This window comes from Zea mays, chromosome 9 (assembly GCF_902167145.1).
Source record: "Zea mays cultivar B73 chromosome 9, Zm-B73-REFERENCE-NAM-5.0, whole genome shotgun sequence".
NCBI lineage: Eukaryota > Viridiplantae > Streptophyta > Magnoliopsida > Poales > Poaceae > Zea > Zea mays.
This window is the reverse complement of record NC_050104.1, coordinates 83,745,981-83,762,701: the sequence shown is the minus strand read 5'-3', so window position 1 is coordinate 83,762,701 and position 16,721 is coordinate 83,745,981. Positions and strand designations below refer to the sequence as shown.

At 41.7% G+C, this 16,721-nt stretch overlaps 1 protein-coding gene across 1 annotated transcript; it reads left to right on the top strand.

The window, feature by feature from the left end:
- The first annotated feature begins 8,240 nt into the window (after positions 1-8,240).
- Positions 8,241-12,067, top strand: LOC103638613 (SMR domain-containing protein At5g58720-like). Its single transcript, XM_020544638.1, has 8 exons — positions 8,241-8,263; positions 9,616-9,833; positions 10,142-10,212; positions 10,305-10,361; positions 10,885-10,952; positions 11,024-11,128; positions 11,264-11,333; positions 12,008-12,067. The coding sequence occupies exons 1-8, from the start codon at positions 8,241-8,243 to the stop codon at positions 12,065-12,067; spliced, it is 672 nt and encodes a 223-aa protein (XP_020400227.1).
- The last annotated feature ends 4,654 nt before the right edge of the window (positions 12,068-16,721 follow it).

The following is a 16,721-nucleotide window of genomic DNA, read 5'->3' as shown; positions in this document are numbered from 1 at the left end:
TTCCCGGATGATATTGTACTTCTAAATCATAATCCTTGATTAGTTCAAGCCACCTTCATTGTCTCATATTTAATTCAGCTTGAGTGAAGATGTACTTGAGACTTTTGTGATCTGTATAAATATGGCAAGTATTTCCCAGAAGATAGTGGCGCCAGATCTTCAAAGCATGAACCACTGTGGCAAGCTCTAAATCATGAGTAGGATAGTGTTCTTCATGTCTCTTCAACTTCCGCGAGGCATATGCTATTATACGGCCTTCTTGCATTAATACACACCCAATGCCCGTACCTAAAGCATCACAATAAACGTCGAAGGACTTCTCAACGTTAGGTTGGGCTAACACCGGTGCCATAGTTAGCAATTTCTTTAGATTTTCAAAAGCTTCATTAAATTCTAGCGTCCAATTAAACTTCACATTGTTCTTCAATAGTTCGGTAATAGGCTTGGAAATTTTTGAAAAATCAGGAATGGACCTACGATAATATCCAGCCATACCAAGAAAACTTCGAACAAGATGAACCGTGGTAGGCAGTTTCCATTCCAAAATATCCTTCACTTTACTAGGATCCATGGCTACCCCTTCAGCTGACAAGATATGACCAAGAAATGGAACTTGATCTAACCAAAATTCACACTTGCTGAATTTAGCATATAACTTGTGTTCTCGAAGTCGAGTTAGCACAATCCGATGATGAGTAGCATGTTCTTCCTTACTCTTAGAATAAATCAAGATATCATCGATAAAAATCACCACGAACTTATCCAGTTCGGGCATAAATATTGAGTTCATTAAATAGGTGAAGTGGGCAGGAGCATTAGTAAGTCCGAATGACATAACCAAATACCCATACAACCCATATCTTGTAGTAAAAACCGTCTTCGGAATATCCTCCGATCGAACCCGAATTTGATGATAACCCGAATGGAGATCAATCTTTGAAAATACCTTTGCCCCAACAAGCTGGTCAAATAACAAGTCTATTCATGACAGTGGATACTTGTTCTTGATAATTACTTCATTTAAGGGTCTATAGTCGACACACATCCTTAAGGTTTGATCCATCTTTTTCACAAAAATTGCAGGACAGCCCCACGGTGAGGAACTGGGTCAAATAAAACTCTTTTCTAGCAAATCTTGTAATTGAGTCTTCAATTCTGCCAGTTCATTTGGGGGCATTCTGTATGATCTCCGAGAAATAGGAGTTGTGCCAGGCTTAAGTTCAATAGAGAATTCCACATCACGCTCTGGTGGCAAACCTGGCAACTCTTCAGGAAACACACCCGGAAATTCTCGCACCACCAGAATATTGACTAACTCTTTGACTACCACACTAGAAGCCCTTTCCGGAGTTTCCTCTAGAGAAGACAATTGGAGTTTTAACTGACTTCCTCCTAACACTGCATTTATCTGAATAGTCCATTTTCTCATGTCAATAATGCCTTCATGTTGAGCTAGCCAATTCATACCTAGGATCACATCTCTGTCCTGACCCTTCAGTACTATCATATTGGTGGGGTAGGTATGCTCACCCAATTCTACTAGCACATGAAATGCTACTTCATTTGTGCCTAACTTCCCCCAGGAGATTTTACAATAACTCCCATATTTGTTTCTTGAATTGGAACATCATGATTCATAGCAAAAGTTCTACTCATGAATGTATGAGATGCACCAGTATCAAAAAGTACTTTGGCAGGATGATGGGCAACAAGGAAATTACCCATAAGCACAGGATTTCCTTCCGGAGTCACATCCACTTGTGTATAGAATACTCGCCCAGATTTCATGTTGTCCTTGCCTTTTGCACTATTTCCAGAAGTATTCTTGTTCTGATTTTGAGAATTGTTTCCTGGTGTTCTCTAGAAATTGGAATTATTCTGGCGGGAATAGGGACAATCTTTAATGAAATGTCCCACATTTCCACAGTTGTAGCAAGGATATTTAGTGCCAGTGGGAGCAGGCAAGCGGGGAACGTGGGCATTTGCAGGTGGAAGCTAGTTTGGCTAGTTGGTGGGATGAATATAAGTAGAGTTCTTAAATGGATAGGTAGTTGAACGATAAGGAACATTTGCTGAACCTGCAGTCCCGATTACCACCTTCTGGCACTTTGTTGTTGACTGAGAAAACCCTGGCCTAGAACCTTTCTATGCCTGCTTCACATTTGGATGTACTTGTGCCTTTTCTTCCACGGCTATGGCCACACTTATTGCCCGATTGAAAGTAAGATCATAGCAAGTGGCCATCTTCTTTTGCAACTTTGAGTTGAGGCCTCTCATAAAGCAATCTCTTTTCTTAATATTCGTGTTCACATGCTCAATAGCGTACTGAGAAAGGTGATTGAATTTCGCAATATACTGCATCACAGTATCTGCCCCTTGTCTAAGTCTTAGAAATTACTCATTCTTCATTTGCAAAATCCCGTCAGAAACATGATGAGTGCGGAAAGCTTCTTTAAATTCAGCCCAAGTAACCTGGTGATCTGGAAGTTGTATGGCAACAAAATTGGACCACCAAGTACTGGCAGCTCCATGAAGTTGTTGTGCTGCAAATAAAGACTTTTGTACCTCAGTGCACTGAATGAGGCCAAACTTCTGCTCAATCACCTGCTGCCACTCAGTTGCATCAAGAGGCTCTTCTCCTTCAGCGAACACTGGCGGCCGAGTCTCCATAAATTCCATATATGTTGCATTCCTTTGCTGATTTTGGGGGAAACGAGGCCCACCCTGATTGTTTTGATGGTGAGCAATCTCATGCAAAACCCTAGCATTATTAGCAGTGGCATTTACTAGGGCAATAATGGCATGTGTCAATGTAGGTGGAACTGGTGGTGGTGGAGGATTGATATCAGCTTCTGCACCACCACGCGATGTGCCAGCCCCATTCGACCCACGAGTACGCATAGGCATCTGGAGTAAAACAAACTCATGAATAAACATCCATAACCATGAAATATATTACATAAAATAGGTACATGGTGTTTTATTCATTACAATACCAAAATTGACATAGCTTAAGCCTATGTCTACATTAGAGGCCACGACACCATACACATGTCATACTAGCCCTCTATATCACTAGCTATCTCAGAAGCATCACTACCCCCTGGAGACTCACCACCTGGTACATACATAGGAGCGGCTCCCTCTTCTAAGTCTGCGTCAGGTTCACCACCCTCTACTTCTGCGGCCCCTGGCGCATCATTGGGGTGCAACTGATAGTAAAGTTGGTGGACTTCTTCATGCAGCTCATTAGAGTAATCCTCCAGATCATTATAGGCTAGAACCAAATCCTAAACACGGCCCCTCAAGTGGTCCTCATGGGCAAAAGCTGCCACCCGATACTGCATGGTTAACACCAAGCGTTCCTTCTACTCCACCAATTCCTTCTGAAGCTGCTTCTTTTCTGCCAGTAGTTCCAAAATATGAGTTGCGTCAAGGCACCGCTCATTGAAGGATACATCTAGGCTCTGCTGCAGCTGCTCCACCTGCGTCGGAGGTGTACGACTGCTATCGCCTGCCTCCACTATACATGGAGCCATTTGATGCTTGGGCACACCTCATGGTCCAACACGCATATGGGGTGTCTGCTTAAGAGGAGCCATTCTGAATTTTGAAGAACAAAGATGGAAGACAAGATTAAAGGATTAGTAGGATTAGTAAGAAAATTTTTTAAACCCACATATAATCTAGTAACCATTTAGCTTTTAGGGGGGAAATCTTTTATCAAAAGAGTGAACGTTATGATGCATGCTGTGTTTCCTATTCGCCTCTCAACTACTGCCAATATATTTGGCTATCACGTTTTATGACGGTGGCAATCCTACTCACTCCGTAATTAACTACTCGAAATCTTCTAAAGTTTTGTCAGCATACCTGCAGAAAATTCTATTCCAGCCTAAGTTGTGGGTTAGTGGTTAGTATCTCAAGCTAAACCACCTACTAGTCCATAACTTACTATAGTACTAACTGCACTCTTACTACCAGGCATGTAATCCTAGTTTAGATTTTTACAAAAAATTCATTTGAGCTCAATTTCATTTAAAGCCATGTTCTCATGTTTATTCTATTATTTGCAAAAATGTGTGAATGGCTCCGATACCAGCTGTCACAACCCAACCAAGTTATCGGGCCACGTACACCAATCCTTGCCCTCAAGGCCTTGGATGGATATGCAAGTGAATCAGATAACTTACTCGGGGTGCCGAGTTTCGATGAACTTGTTCATTCCCAAGGACCATTCACCATAGTTGCAAGTATTACAATAATCCCACAAGAACATAAACTTTAAAACAGGAGTTGAGAAGAAGACTTTACAATAAGATAATATACATTAACCAAACTTTTAAAATATACAAACCAAGTAGTAGGTATTATTATTACATGCCTGAGGTAGAGTCAAGTGCTAACTTATTACATCAACTAGGAATAAATCAATCTCCCGCAGTACACACATAATGCACATAAACAAAAGTAGAAGCCTCCAGTGAGAGTTCTAGCAGAACTCAAAGGTGTTAATAGTTTCTCCTGCAGCAACAATGGGAATAAAACCCTGAGTACGTAATTACTCAGCGAGACTTACCCGACTAAAGAAAAGACTCTCAAGGGTATGCTGGTTTGTTGAGAGCCAAGGTAAAGCTTACCAAATTTCAAAGACTCAATTTTGCAGAAAAGCTTACTAATAGTGGATCATTATGTCAAAATTTTACTTCACAAGTTAAGTTTCTTCCTGAATCGAGATTTTCCTAATCTAGATCATTCACTTTTCTTACACTAACTGCATTTTAGCATCTTTAGTTTCACTTGTTATCTACGATGAGGGTCGAAGATCTAGTCTTCATATCTGAGAAGTTCGGCGATCCGAATCGATTAATACCCGGCTGGGGATCTCCAACCACATGGCATGTGTACCACTTAACCCTTGCATATGTCAACTTGCCCATGGTTTTCTCAAGACCAGAACGGGTTCGCGCCAACCAAGATCTCAGTACCCCACCCTCCAGCCTCTTGCCAAGTGGATACACAATACTCTTGCCATCTCTCCACTCCCATTGTGGGCCGGCCTTTCTGGTATTGGTCCAACCGAGGCTAAGCTTACCCATGATGAGGCATGTGGCCAGTTCAAAGGTCCTAGATCAGTAGGCCAACAATCATATGATCCTTAAGCGACACAGATGGGCGACCTTTCCTGCTCAACGTCTGGTCTCAAATTAAATTATTTCTGAAAACTTGGTACCTGTCAGAGGTACCCTACTGAAATGATGAAGTCATCAAGGCCTTTGATACCTTCATCATCCCAACCTCTTTTTCTTTGTAAAAGCATGATTCATACATAAAAATTTTTGTTCCTTGTCTATAAGCATATCTAGCTTTTCAAATCAGGTATCAAGGACGATAATCAATAACTCAAGGAAGTTATATATGCAGCAAAGGTTTAACCATTTAACTCCTACCACCTAATGCAGCATATAAGTGATAAAAGTTTTAAAACAGCAAGGAGGTGGCAAATGCACTGGGACTTGCCTCGATGAGGAGGAGAGTCAGGCTCTTCTGCTAAAATATTGCAGTTGGCAGCAAATCCAACTAGAGCACCTTCTGGAGGACCTTCAGAGATCATGTTCCTTAATGCATTTTGTTGTTTATTTATGGTGCTCAAGTTGTACAAGCACTCCCCGGACCTCACAAGTCCATTTGCAAGTGATGCACATATTTAGGGGGAGATGTGCTACAACTTGACCCTTTGAGGCTAACTGTGTGCTTGAGTTTGCTTAATTTAGTCTCAAAGGAGGTTTGAAAGGGAAAAGGTGGACTTGGACCATGCAAGACTTCCACTGCACTCCGATGAAAGAGTAACTGATTCCAAGTTCATCTTTGTACTCTTATTGCCTGTTTACTCTTAGTTGAAGACTAGGTGAGTGCCCGTGCGTTGCAACGGAAACGTATAATAACACGATAACTTATGTACATATATGTTATAGTAAATAAGTTGCTTATAATTATATCATCCATAAACAATTGTCAAAAGCGACATAGTTGTCTAAATACAAAAGCTTGCCTGAGTTAGGTAGTGTTTGGTTCCAAAACCAGTTAGGATGGAGCGGCTCCGTCCGAGAGATTTTGGAGAGCCGGATTGTTCAACAGTTGAACATAATTTTTTTAAGCCACTCTGTTCTACATAGAACCAATCCAAACAACAATAAATTTGGAACGAAGTGGTTCCATCCTATCATACTTTGAAACCAAACACTACCTTAATGTTATGGTATTAATATAATTTCAAATGGATTATTGGTGTTTAAGTCGCCAAACAAATATTTTCACAACTCTTTTTACTGTAGAAAAAAATATACTTGTCACGAATATTAAAGAGTCATTTGGATTATGTATCGTAATAGCAGGATGAGTAATTTAGATGCAGGTTTAGGGGTATGTTTAATATTATATCTGATAATGTAATTAGTTTAGATGCACTTTTTTTAAAAAAAAGAAGAAAAAGAAAAATCGTTCAAATTTGGGGCATTAGACAATATCATTGATGCCTAGTTGAATTGACTGTGCAGCGAACATAGTAGCTGCAGAATGTGAAGAAGAGGAATGACATGGTCGGATGATAAATATATGCCTCTCATGTGTAAACAAACAATAAACAATGAACATATTAATTATACAAACACGACTACATGAATAGATGAATTATCTTCAGACCTTTCATGCCAGATGCACATACTTTGTTAATAGTGGTGCAAACAATAGTGTTTGATATCCTTGCACCTAGAGCAGCTTGCCATGCAGGAGCTTGACCAAAATTAGCACTCAAGATGATTCCGAAAAAGACCTCCTGCATGAGGGCCATATCCAAATTTGCTCTTTTCAAAGCAACTAACGACCCCAACCATGCTAATGTCATTGCTATTATTGGGGCGAAATAGAAAATCATTGTTCGTAGCTCAGAGAAAAATGATTATTTGGATGTCACCTTCAATTGCTAGAGCCAAGTTTTGTTGTGGCTAAGGAAGACAAGGCACCATGGACACCACCCATAGGAGTGCATGCAACGCCAACAACACATACATATGTAAGGAAGAAAAGATTATTGACTGCTGAACGTAGATTTTTCTTTATAGAAACATGTAGAATGCACCTTCTTCACACTAAATTTATAATATAAACCATGGTTGCTCATACATCCTCTAATGGTACGAAGGTGCAGAGAGAGAAAAGAAACATGAGGAGGAAATCACATATTGCACTGCTAATGAACCACCCAGTTCTATTTGATTAGCGCTATAACATACACAATAAAGTTAAATATAAATGCCTGAGTAGCTTCTGCCAGATTCTTCTAATATCTACTCAATTCTCTCTCTGGAAAGAAATAAGAAAATGCCTGATCTACCAGGAACAAAATACAGATTCATTTGATTCTACATTCCAAGCTCTAGTGTTTTAAAGAAGAGAGCAGAGCACACCTCTTTTATCACATCTGTTCTCTCCATTTGGATGGAAGCTATGAACTCCTAAAGTCTTATGTTCTGTTGCTGAGTAGCCTCAAATGAGAAAGCAGAATGTACGTGTACCTTAGAGAATATGGGCACCTATCAAATGACTCAGAGATGTCACTCAAATCAACAGTTGCATTAATCTAATCCTCCTTTAGTAGTTGACACCGATCAGATGGTATATTATCTTCTGAGATAAAGTGGCTCCGGCGCACTGTCGTTTTATTACATATATTAATTGGATCTGCTGATAGACCTGCAACAATGTGTACATAATAAATGGTGAACCAATCGCGACAAAAAACACTGTGCAACAAGCACTAAAGAATACTTGAGGGAGACATTATGTCTATATTATCATAATAGTTGTGAATTCAAAACTCCGGGACTAAGAAGCAATAGTATACAAAGAAACAACAATGACAAATATGAAGTCTCACCACAAGACAACAATGAATACCGACCTCTTCCAAAGAGAAAGGATGAGACTTTGTGCCCTTTGGATGACAAATGATCCTAAATATCTTTGGCCACGGCGGCCAGGTGAGCCGTCCAGCCCTGGTAGCCCACGGTGGAGGACTCGAGGGAGCTAATCGACGCCATGGGGCTGGGGTGGTGGTGGTGGTGAGGAGCGCACACTAGACGTGGGCATTGAGGGAGGAGAGGACCGCCTTCTTGGAATCTTGGCTCCTGGGAGCCGACTTTGGGGTCCTCGGGGGCTCTCGATGCGTAGTGCCGGTAGCCATGACGATGATCCGCGTGAACTGGTTGGCCTGGATGGGCACCCTTTGTCACTTGATTCCTTGGAACCGCACTCAACCCTTGACCCAACTGTCTGGTCAACAATGGAAACTGCTATGGAGAATGCCACTGCAGTCCTGGTCTTCTGGACATCAAAACAAACTTGAAGTTTCAGAAATATGAAGGAACAATTGAAGTTTCAGAACTCTGTACTCACAGTTGCAAATTGTTCTGAGTAGTCTAAGAAGGAAAGTTGCCTGACAGCTAGTTGTAAGAAAAATCTCTACCGAAAAGATAAAAGGAAAATGTTTTAGATAAAAGCCTCCCTGCTTTTATTGCACAAATAAAATTGGACTTCGATGACATACAAATTTTAAATATAAGTTCCAATGTAAAATTTAGTAGGCTTCCTAAAAGACATTTGTGTATTTGTGTAGGACCAACTATTTTGTATATTTGTGTAGGACCAACTATTTTGTAATGTCTATCCTTTAGAGTTTAAATTGTATATTGAAATCACATAGGACCACCAAATACGCATTTGATTGTAATGAACTAATAATAGCTTAAAGGAAAAGCCCTTATAATTTAAGTCCTTTTGAGTGGTCACCTTCCACCATAGAAACTCTTGCATAATAATTCTAATAATTAACGGTTAGTCTGTTACCTGTACGGGTCTGAAGTTCTTGCATATTCTTTCATATGTGCCTTTTCTCTTGATGCACACACATGAGAGACCACTCCCTATCCATCTCAGTTTTCCACACAACGCTTCATCTGCACAAGGACAATCGTGTTACATCTCATGATCAGCGAACATGTATAGAAAAAAGGAACAGTGACCAGCATATGGGCTTGCTCTAGCTGTGGCTCTGTAGCCACTTCACATACCTCTGCTTACACTTGAGCTTCAACAAAGCCGCAACCCCGGCAGTCGGCGGCACTGAAAGATACTCGCTGGGGAAACGACATGGAAAAACTGGCTTGCGTCTAAACTTGCAGGCTTGTCAGTTTGCAAATAATTTAAGGGAGCCTCATTGGCTGGTCCTATCTTTGTTTGAAGCTGTTTTCGCATCGATTCCGACGGATTGGCTGTTTAGTGATTTTCTCATTATTTTCTAAGCAAACCTCATTTATCCCTTGAGTCATCACTGTGCTATGGTCACACTTTGTTTTGCTTCACCTCATGCCTGTTTGATTTACTAAGCACACCTCCTTGAGCATAAACATGTTGATGCAGCATGTTATTACCTTAATAATGGTTGGCTTAAATTCTCCAGCTACAAATTGTTAAAGCCTTTAATTGGTGCAACTATATATTTCGACCTGGGTTCATGTAACTGGTTGTTTATCACAAACTCAATATTTTGTTCTATAGCTATGCGCAGGCTGTTAAGGAGGCACCACGCTCATCAACATTGCTGTCAAGATCAACTGTAATGAAAGCTGGTCCACAACAAGTCCTGTATTCACTGTTTAAAATTCCTGAAACACGCACGTATGAGCCAAGTTCTATGGACTGGAAAAAGGTAGTAAAGAAACTGCAAACAATCAATTATACAGCTGCATCAAACAATCACGAAAGGCCTAAGGATGGTATGTAATATTTGTGTAGTTGACCTTATTTATTTGGATTCAGTTCCATGCTTAACTTTATGTTTAAGTAAGTCCACATTAAAATAGATTGCCGGCCTATGGCTCCACGGGGACCTGGCCTAATCACTTCCACTGAAACAAACTTTTGACTGCCTACACAACTTTTTTCTTCTTCTTTTAGGTAATCAGTGTCCTAACACTGAAACAATTTTTGATAGTTTTTTTGCAGTTACATGTATCCTTCTCGCTCACCCATTTGCTATTACATTTTTTTATTGTTGATGCAACTATTATTGCTTTATGTTAAGGGGATGGCTATCGTGAGCTCCGTGGTGTTGCTGCAAGGCATTACAATAAAATGAAAGAATACTATCAGAAAGTATGTCTTTTTTTGGCGAGTTTTTCTGTAGCCAATTTGATCATAGAATTTTCTTTTTTTGGTGTTTTTATTGTCTCATTTCTCCCTGGCAGGCTACCTTTGCATATTCGAAGGGTGACATGTCATATGCTTCTTACCTTGCTGAGGAGGTGAGAATTTGAACTGTGATAAGCAAAGGCTAAGTTGTCTATGACATTTAAAAAACAGAAAAGTGAAGTTCTTGATCTTCCATGTTAAATGGTAGATGGGGCTGATGTGCTAATGCTATGCAAAAAAAAAAGATAGCACATCATATGCTTTTACCCATAATAAGGGTCCATACTCGAATGCTCCTGTTAGCAGTAACACTATCATCCAAGGGTACATACTTGGTGTATGCAGAATGGTCTACTGATGTTGTATTCCTACAGAACAAAACCTAGCAATGCGGGCATTTTCTCCCAAATATGTGGCCTGATGCATATAGTTTAGAATTCCTATTTCGGTGTCAACTCACTGAATTATGGTTTTTGTTCATACTGGAATGCTCCTGCCAGCATTAACCCCATCACAGAACAAAACTAACAATTGTCTGCACTTAGGCGGTTGAGTGTCAGTTACCCCCAAGTCAGGAGTTAATACTACTTGTGATGTTGTGCATCATACCAATAATTTACTTTCTCTTTGTTTTAGGGGAAACATTATCGAGAACTGGGTCGCATAGAAGACGAGAAGGCCAACAGGAATATATTTGAAGCCAGGTAATAGTTGCTCATTCAAATACTTTTGGTAATTTGGTTCTGACTTCTGAGATATAATCTTCAGTTTGCAGAAATAAGCATATAACGAACACAGTAACCATCGACTTGCATGGCCAACATGTCCAACATGCTATGAACCTTCTCAAAATTCACATGATGATTTGTATTTGCATTCCATGTGAGTACCATACAAGATTCGGTGCTGTAGTCTCTGCTAGTGCTTTAATTCACACCACTCAATTGTCTGTGTTTTATCTCATGCCTTATTGTGCCTTTTTTGTGTGTGTGTTTTATGCCTTTGTTCCTTAAACAACTGTCTTATTGAGGGTAATTACCGGTTGTGGTTCAGAAGGTACAAGGAAGGGAAAAATAAAGCGCTCGGTAAGAAAGTACCTATTTGAGTAGTAATTCTGGTTATTCTCAAAATGTGGCTTTCACAGGAGTTGCAATATAGCTCTGTACCAAGACCCAATTAGTAATAGGAACATGGTAAAACAAGAAGAAAAACAACTTCTACTATCCACGCTTTGGTTTAATTAATATCATTTTTAAGTGCAAAATGAACATGATGATAACATGTATTAGGGACTGAAAAAAAAACTATATCTTAACTTTGTAGCAGCCCACAAGGTGCACCAGCCTCACTAAGTACATCTGCAAACTGGCACAATACAAAAATGTGTAAATTATTCTTGTATGCTTGCATTCAACCATATTGTTTTTCACAGGCAAGCTTACAGATTACTTTGAATAGATTTTCCATTATCCAATAAAAATATCAATCTACACAAATCATGTAGCTTTTGCAGATGTACTTAGTGAGGCTGAAAGATGGGTCAAATAATAAATAATCCAACAAACAAACAGCCTTACACCACATTTCAAAGTAAGAACAACATAACACTCATGCCATTTTTTTGACCGGGGACACTCACGCCATTATAATAATAACACTCACGTCATTATAATAATAACTTTTGATTTAAAATGCAATTGAGACGCACAACTAAGCAAAATGTAGGAAAATGCAGTGAAAACAATGAATTCCAATTCAGAGTACTGAGCAGTTTATCAAAATGATACTCATAACTGTTGCAAATTATTCAGAATACTGAGCACTCGAAGCGTCCCCATTCACACCACCGCAGTAACGCAAAGGAACTAAGGGAATGTCAATATCATACCGGACCCTTGCTTTTGCCTTGACCATCTCTAGCGCGAGTCCAGCCTCTAGTGATCCCTCACCCGCACGGGCGCAGTTGACGCGGTTTTTGCTGAACACCCCCAAATATAGTTTGGGAAATTAACTGCACCCAGCGCCTCAGTGGATTGATATCACGCACTGAAGAACGAGAACCTAATCAAACCAAGGATAGATGGATGGATTAGATTAGATTAGCAGGGAACCAAGTATCAAAGAAAATTGGAACCGATCGAGCGAAATGAAATGGACTTCTGTTCTATTTACCTTTCTGTTAACTCCATATTAGAGTAGAATCACCCTTCTATCAAAAGTGCTTGACATTGCCAAAACATTTCACAATTTATTATTCAGAACCCATGAATTACCATCTACATCATCCTGCAAAAAATAAATAAGTTAAATGAGAACCGAGTTTCTCGCTCAACCAAAACAAAGAATAGGATATTCATGGTGTAAACATACAATGAGATTTATCTCTTCTGAAATATTACCAACACCAAATCCTTCTAAGAATCAAACTTCCATTTCTCTAAAAAATGAAGATGGCTAGGTCTATCTGGTCTTCTGCTATGAAAGAATGTGTTCTGCGCCAGGTATGTTAACAGTTCAGATATGGAGGGAGTTTACACTCTAGTAGTGCTTGTCAGTGATGTTGTACCCTCTCTTATATTTCCTCAGTCCTTCAAGAGGATCAACTCTCCTCGTTCTTCTTGAGAGCACGTTCTCTGACCCGTTTCCCATCTGGCCATCTCTAACAAATCCCTACGCACTACTCACACAAGCAACAAAGATCAGATGCCATATTCACATATACCCCTGATAAGAAAAATGTCAAATAGGGTTGTACAAACAACACAAAAGAATGGTGCAGTACAGACAAACATAACAATCTGAATGAGCATGAGGGTTTATGAAAAGTATCTAAAGTTCTTGTCCTCCTCGCTTAATTAGGAGATTGTATATATGAATCCGAGACCAATAGCCTGTCGAATTTGAGAAAATCTCCCAAACCTAATTAAGTCACTGTTTAGCAGAAGGGAAGTGGAAATCCAACCAAGAAATGAACCTGTACGGCTGTGCCAACCCGAGAGCTTACCTCGCCACCACTGCAGAAAAAAGACCAAAAGAGCTTACCTCGCCGCCGCTGTAGATCCTTCAAGAGGCGTCGGCTTAATCCATAGAGAGATCGCGCCGAGTTTTTGGATCGCGGGGGAGAGGCGACCCCGGTATTCCATAGAGAGATCGGTCACGGGGGAGAGGCCGAGGAGGACACCGCGACACGGGAGTGGATCGCGCCGATCTGCGCGCCGAGGAGGAGATCCGCGCCGCAACACGAGAGGGGATCGCGCGGATGGGTGGGGGACTGGATCGCGCCGATGGAGACCGGAATCTCGTGATGCGAGACATACCCGCATGCGGGGGCACCGCAGGGGCCTAGAAGGTGGGGGAGGAGGGTGGGGCGGATCCTCGGCCACCTGGATCTGCGCGTGCCATCGACGGGGATGCGAGATTTGGGGGCGCAGGGGTGCGGACGCGCGGGTGGAGGCCGGAGGTGCCAGGGCGGGGGCACGGTGGATCCGAGGATGGCGGGGGGGGGGGGGGGCAGGGCGGGCGGTGGGGAGGATGGCGAGGAGCCAGGGCAGGTGGATCTAAGGATGCTGGAGGCGCCAGGGCGGGCGGTGGGGACGATGGCGGGGGTCGCGGGCGTTGATGGCGCCCAGGCAGAACCGTGCGCCATATACCGTTGTGGACGCCTACGATAAGCTCTTAAGGAGTAGTAGGGATTTTGGTGAGGCAATGGGGTTAAAGGGCCAAGATTGATCCCGTTTTGGTGCTTGATGCCAAAGGGGGAGAAAATAAGGCCAAAGCAATAAATGGATCAGCTACCACTTGAGAATTTTGAAAATGTTAGAATAGAGCTTTTGGTTTGTCAAAAATCTCTTACTGTCTCTTTTGTCAAAAATTGGCCTCTTGTGGGGAGAATGGTTGATTATGGGAAAAAGGGGGAGTTTTTGAAATGTTTGATCAATTTCTCTTGGAACAACTCTCTTTATGTCTCAACAAGTGTGTTTGACTTAGAGATAGGAAATTGAGTTTGATTTGCAAAAACAAACCAAGTGGTGGCAAAGAATGATCCAAATATGCCAAATTTGAATCAAAACAAATTTGAGTTTTCATTTGCATTGATGTTGCACTTCTTTTAGTTGCTTTTTATTGTGTTGGCATAAATCACCAAAAAGGGGGAGATTGAAAGGGAAATGTGCCCTTGGGCCATTTCTAAGTATTTTGGTGATTAAGTGTCCAACACAAGTGCCTAAGTGTTAAATTGTGCCAAGGACTCAAGAAGTGCAAATCAAGGTTAAAGGTATGTTTCTAGACTTAGTACATTGATTTGAAGACTAATGTATTGTGTCTAAGTGCTAGAAACAGGAGAAACAATTTTGGAGAAGTTGGCTGTGTACAACCAAAAGGCTGCTCGGTCTGGGTGCACCGGACTGTTCGGTGGTGCACGGGACAGTGTCCGGTGCGCCAGGCTAGCGTCTGTCAACTGGCTGCTCTCGGGACTTCGACGGCGGTGTACGGCTATAATTCACCGGACTGTTCGGTGAGCCAACAGTCAGCCGGGCCAACGATCGGCCGCGTAATCCGCGCGCGACGCGTGGTAGAGCCAACGGTTAGAAGGGGGCACCGGACTGTCCGGTCCGGTGCACCAACGGCTCTGAACCATCAACGGTCGGCTTCGCCAAAGAAGGAAAGAAATCCGCACCGGACAGTGTCCGGTGGTGCACCGGACTGTCCGGTGCGCTAGGCAACAGAAGGCAAGAATTGCCTTCCTGGAATGCTCTCAACGGCTCCTAGCTGCCTTGGGGCTATAAAAGGGACCCCTAGGCGCATGGAGGAGCACACCAAGTATTCTCTAAGCATTCCTAAGCACCAAGACTCCAATTCCACACATTCGATTCTTTGTGATAGCAACTAGAGCTCCATTTGAGTAGAGAACTCTTTGGGTTGTGTTGTGAGCTCGAGTTGTGACTTGTGTGCGTATTGTGCTCTGATTTTGTGTCTTGTGTGCGTTGCTCATCCCAGCCTTACTTCCGTGCTTCTTTGTGAACATCATATTATAAGGGCGAGAGGCTCCAAGTTGTGGAGATTCCTCGCATGCGGGATATAGTAAACAAAGCAAAACACCGTGGAATTCAAGTGGGTCTTTGGACCGCTTGAGAGGGGTTGATTGCAACCCTCGTCCGTTGGGATGCCACAACGTGGAGTAGGCAAGTGATGAACTTGGCCGAACCACGGGATAAAACCACTGTGTCTGTCTGTGATTGATCTTCTTGTGGTTATCGTGTCTTGCAAGAACTCCTCTCTAGCCACTTGGCTTTATTGTGCTAACTCCTAACAAAGTTTTGTGGCATTAAAGTTTAAGTTTTTACAAGATCACCTATTCACCCCCCTCTAGGTGCTCTCATCATCTTCTCTTATCTGCATAACACTTGTGACGATGTTGTGCAATTTTCAAACGGTGTTGAATAAGTTTCACTTTCTCTTCCGCCTCCTTTACTAAATCTGGCCCAAAGAAAAAGCGTTCACCGGGTTCTGACCAATTCAGTCGAGTTCTGCATCACTGACCATAAAGAGCCTCAAATGATGCCATCTTGATACTTTCTTGGTAACTATTGTTATAGGAGAATTCAGCCAATGGCAGGCACTCATCCCATTTTCCAGAATACGCTAACACACATGCCCTTAACATGTCTTCCAAGATTTGATTTACTCTTTCGGTTTGCCCACTGGATTGTGGATGATAGGTTGAACTATGAATTAGCTTAGTATCAAGATATTTGTGGAAGTCTTCCCAAAATCTAAAAACGAATTGAGGCCCTCGATCAGACACTATGGTCTTAGGCACACCATGCAGACTCATAATCCGAGCAATGTATAGTTCGGCATAAGTCTTCATTGAATACAAAGTCTTTACCGGCAAAAAGTGTGCGACTTTAGTAAAACGGACCATAATCACCCAAATAGAGTCATAACCCTTGGATGTTTTGGGTAAACCTATAATAAAATCCATACCAATATCCTCCCATTTCCCATCTGAGATAGGCAACGATTGCAAGGGTCCATCAGACTTTAAATGTACAGCCTTAACCCATTGGCAAACATCACATCTAGCAACGTAACGAGCAATCTCAATTTTCATCTTGGTCCACCAGAATCACGATTTCAAGTCTCGATACATCTTGTTACTCCCAGGATGAATGGAATACCAGGAGGTATGAGATTCATCAAGTATCTGTTGCCTCAATGTCGAGACATTTGGGACTACTAGCCAATTCTTAAACCAAAGAATACCTTTGTTATCAAGGTGGAAACACGTAGTAGGATCCATTGCCATACGCTCCTTGATATGAGTTATTCCGGCATCTATTTTCTAGGCTTCCACAATATGGTTAATTAGAGTTGATTCCAACTGCAGATTGAATAGTAATGAGGGTTGAAACATACTCAGATTTAACCGTTCCATTTCTTGACAGATGGTGGTTTCGAACGAACTAGCCGCT

Coding starts and splice junctions, on each gene's coding strand:
- LOC103638613 (XM_020544638.1), top strand. CDS start 8,241: ATGACGATGATCCGCGTGAACTG. Junction 8,264..9,615: donor ACGATGATCCGCGTGAACTG/GTTGGCCTGGAT, acceptor TTTGTTCTATAG/CTATGCGCAGGCTGTTAAGG. Junction 10,953..11,023: donor AGGAATATATTTGAAGCCAG/GTAATAGTTGCT, acceptor TTCAGTTTGCAG/AAATAAGCATATAACGAACA.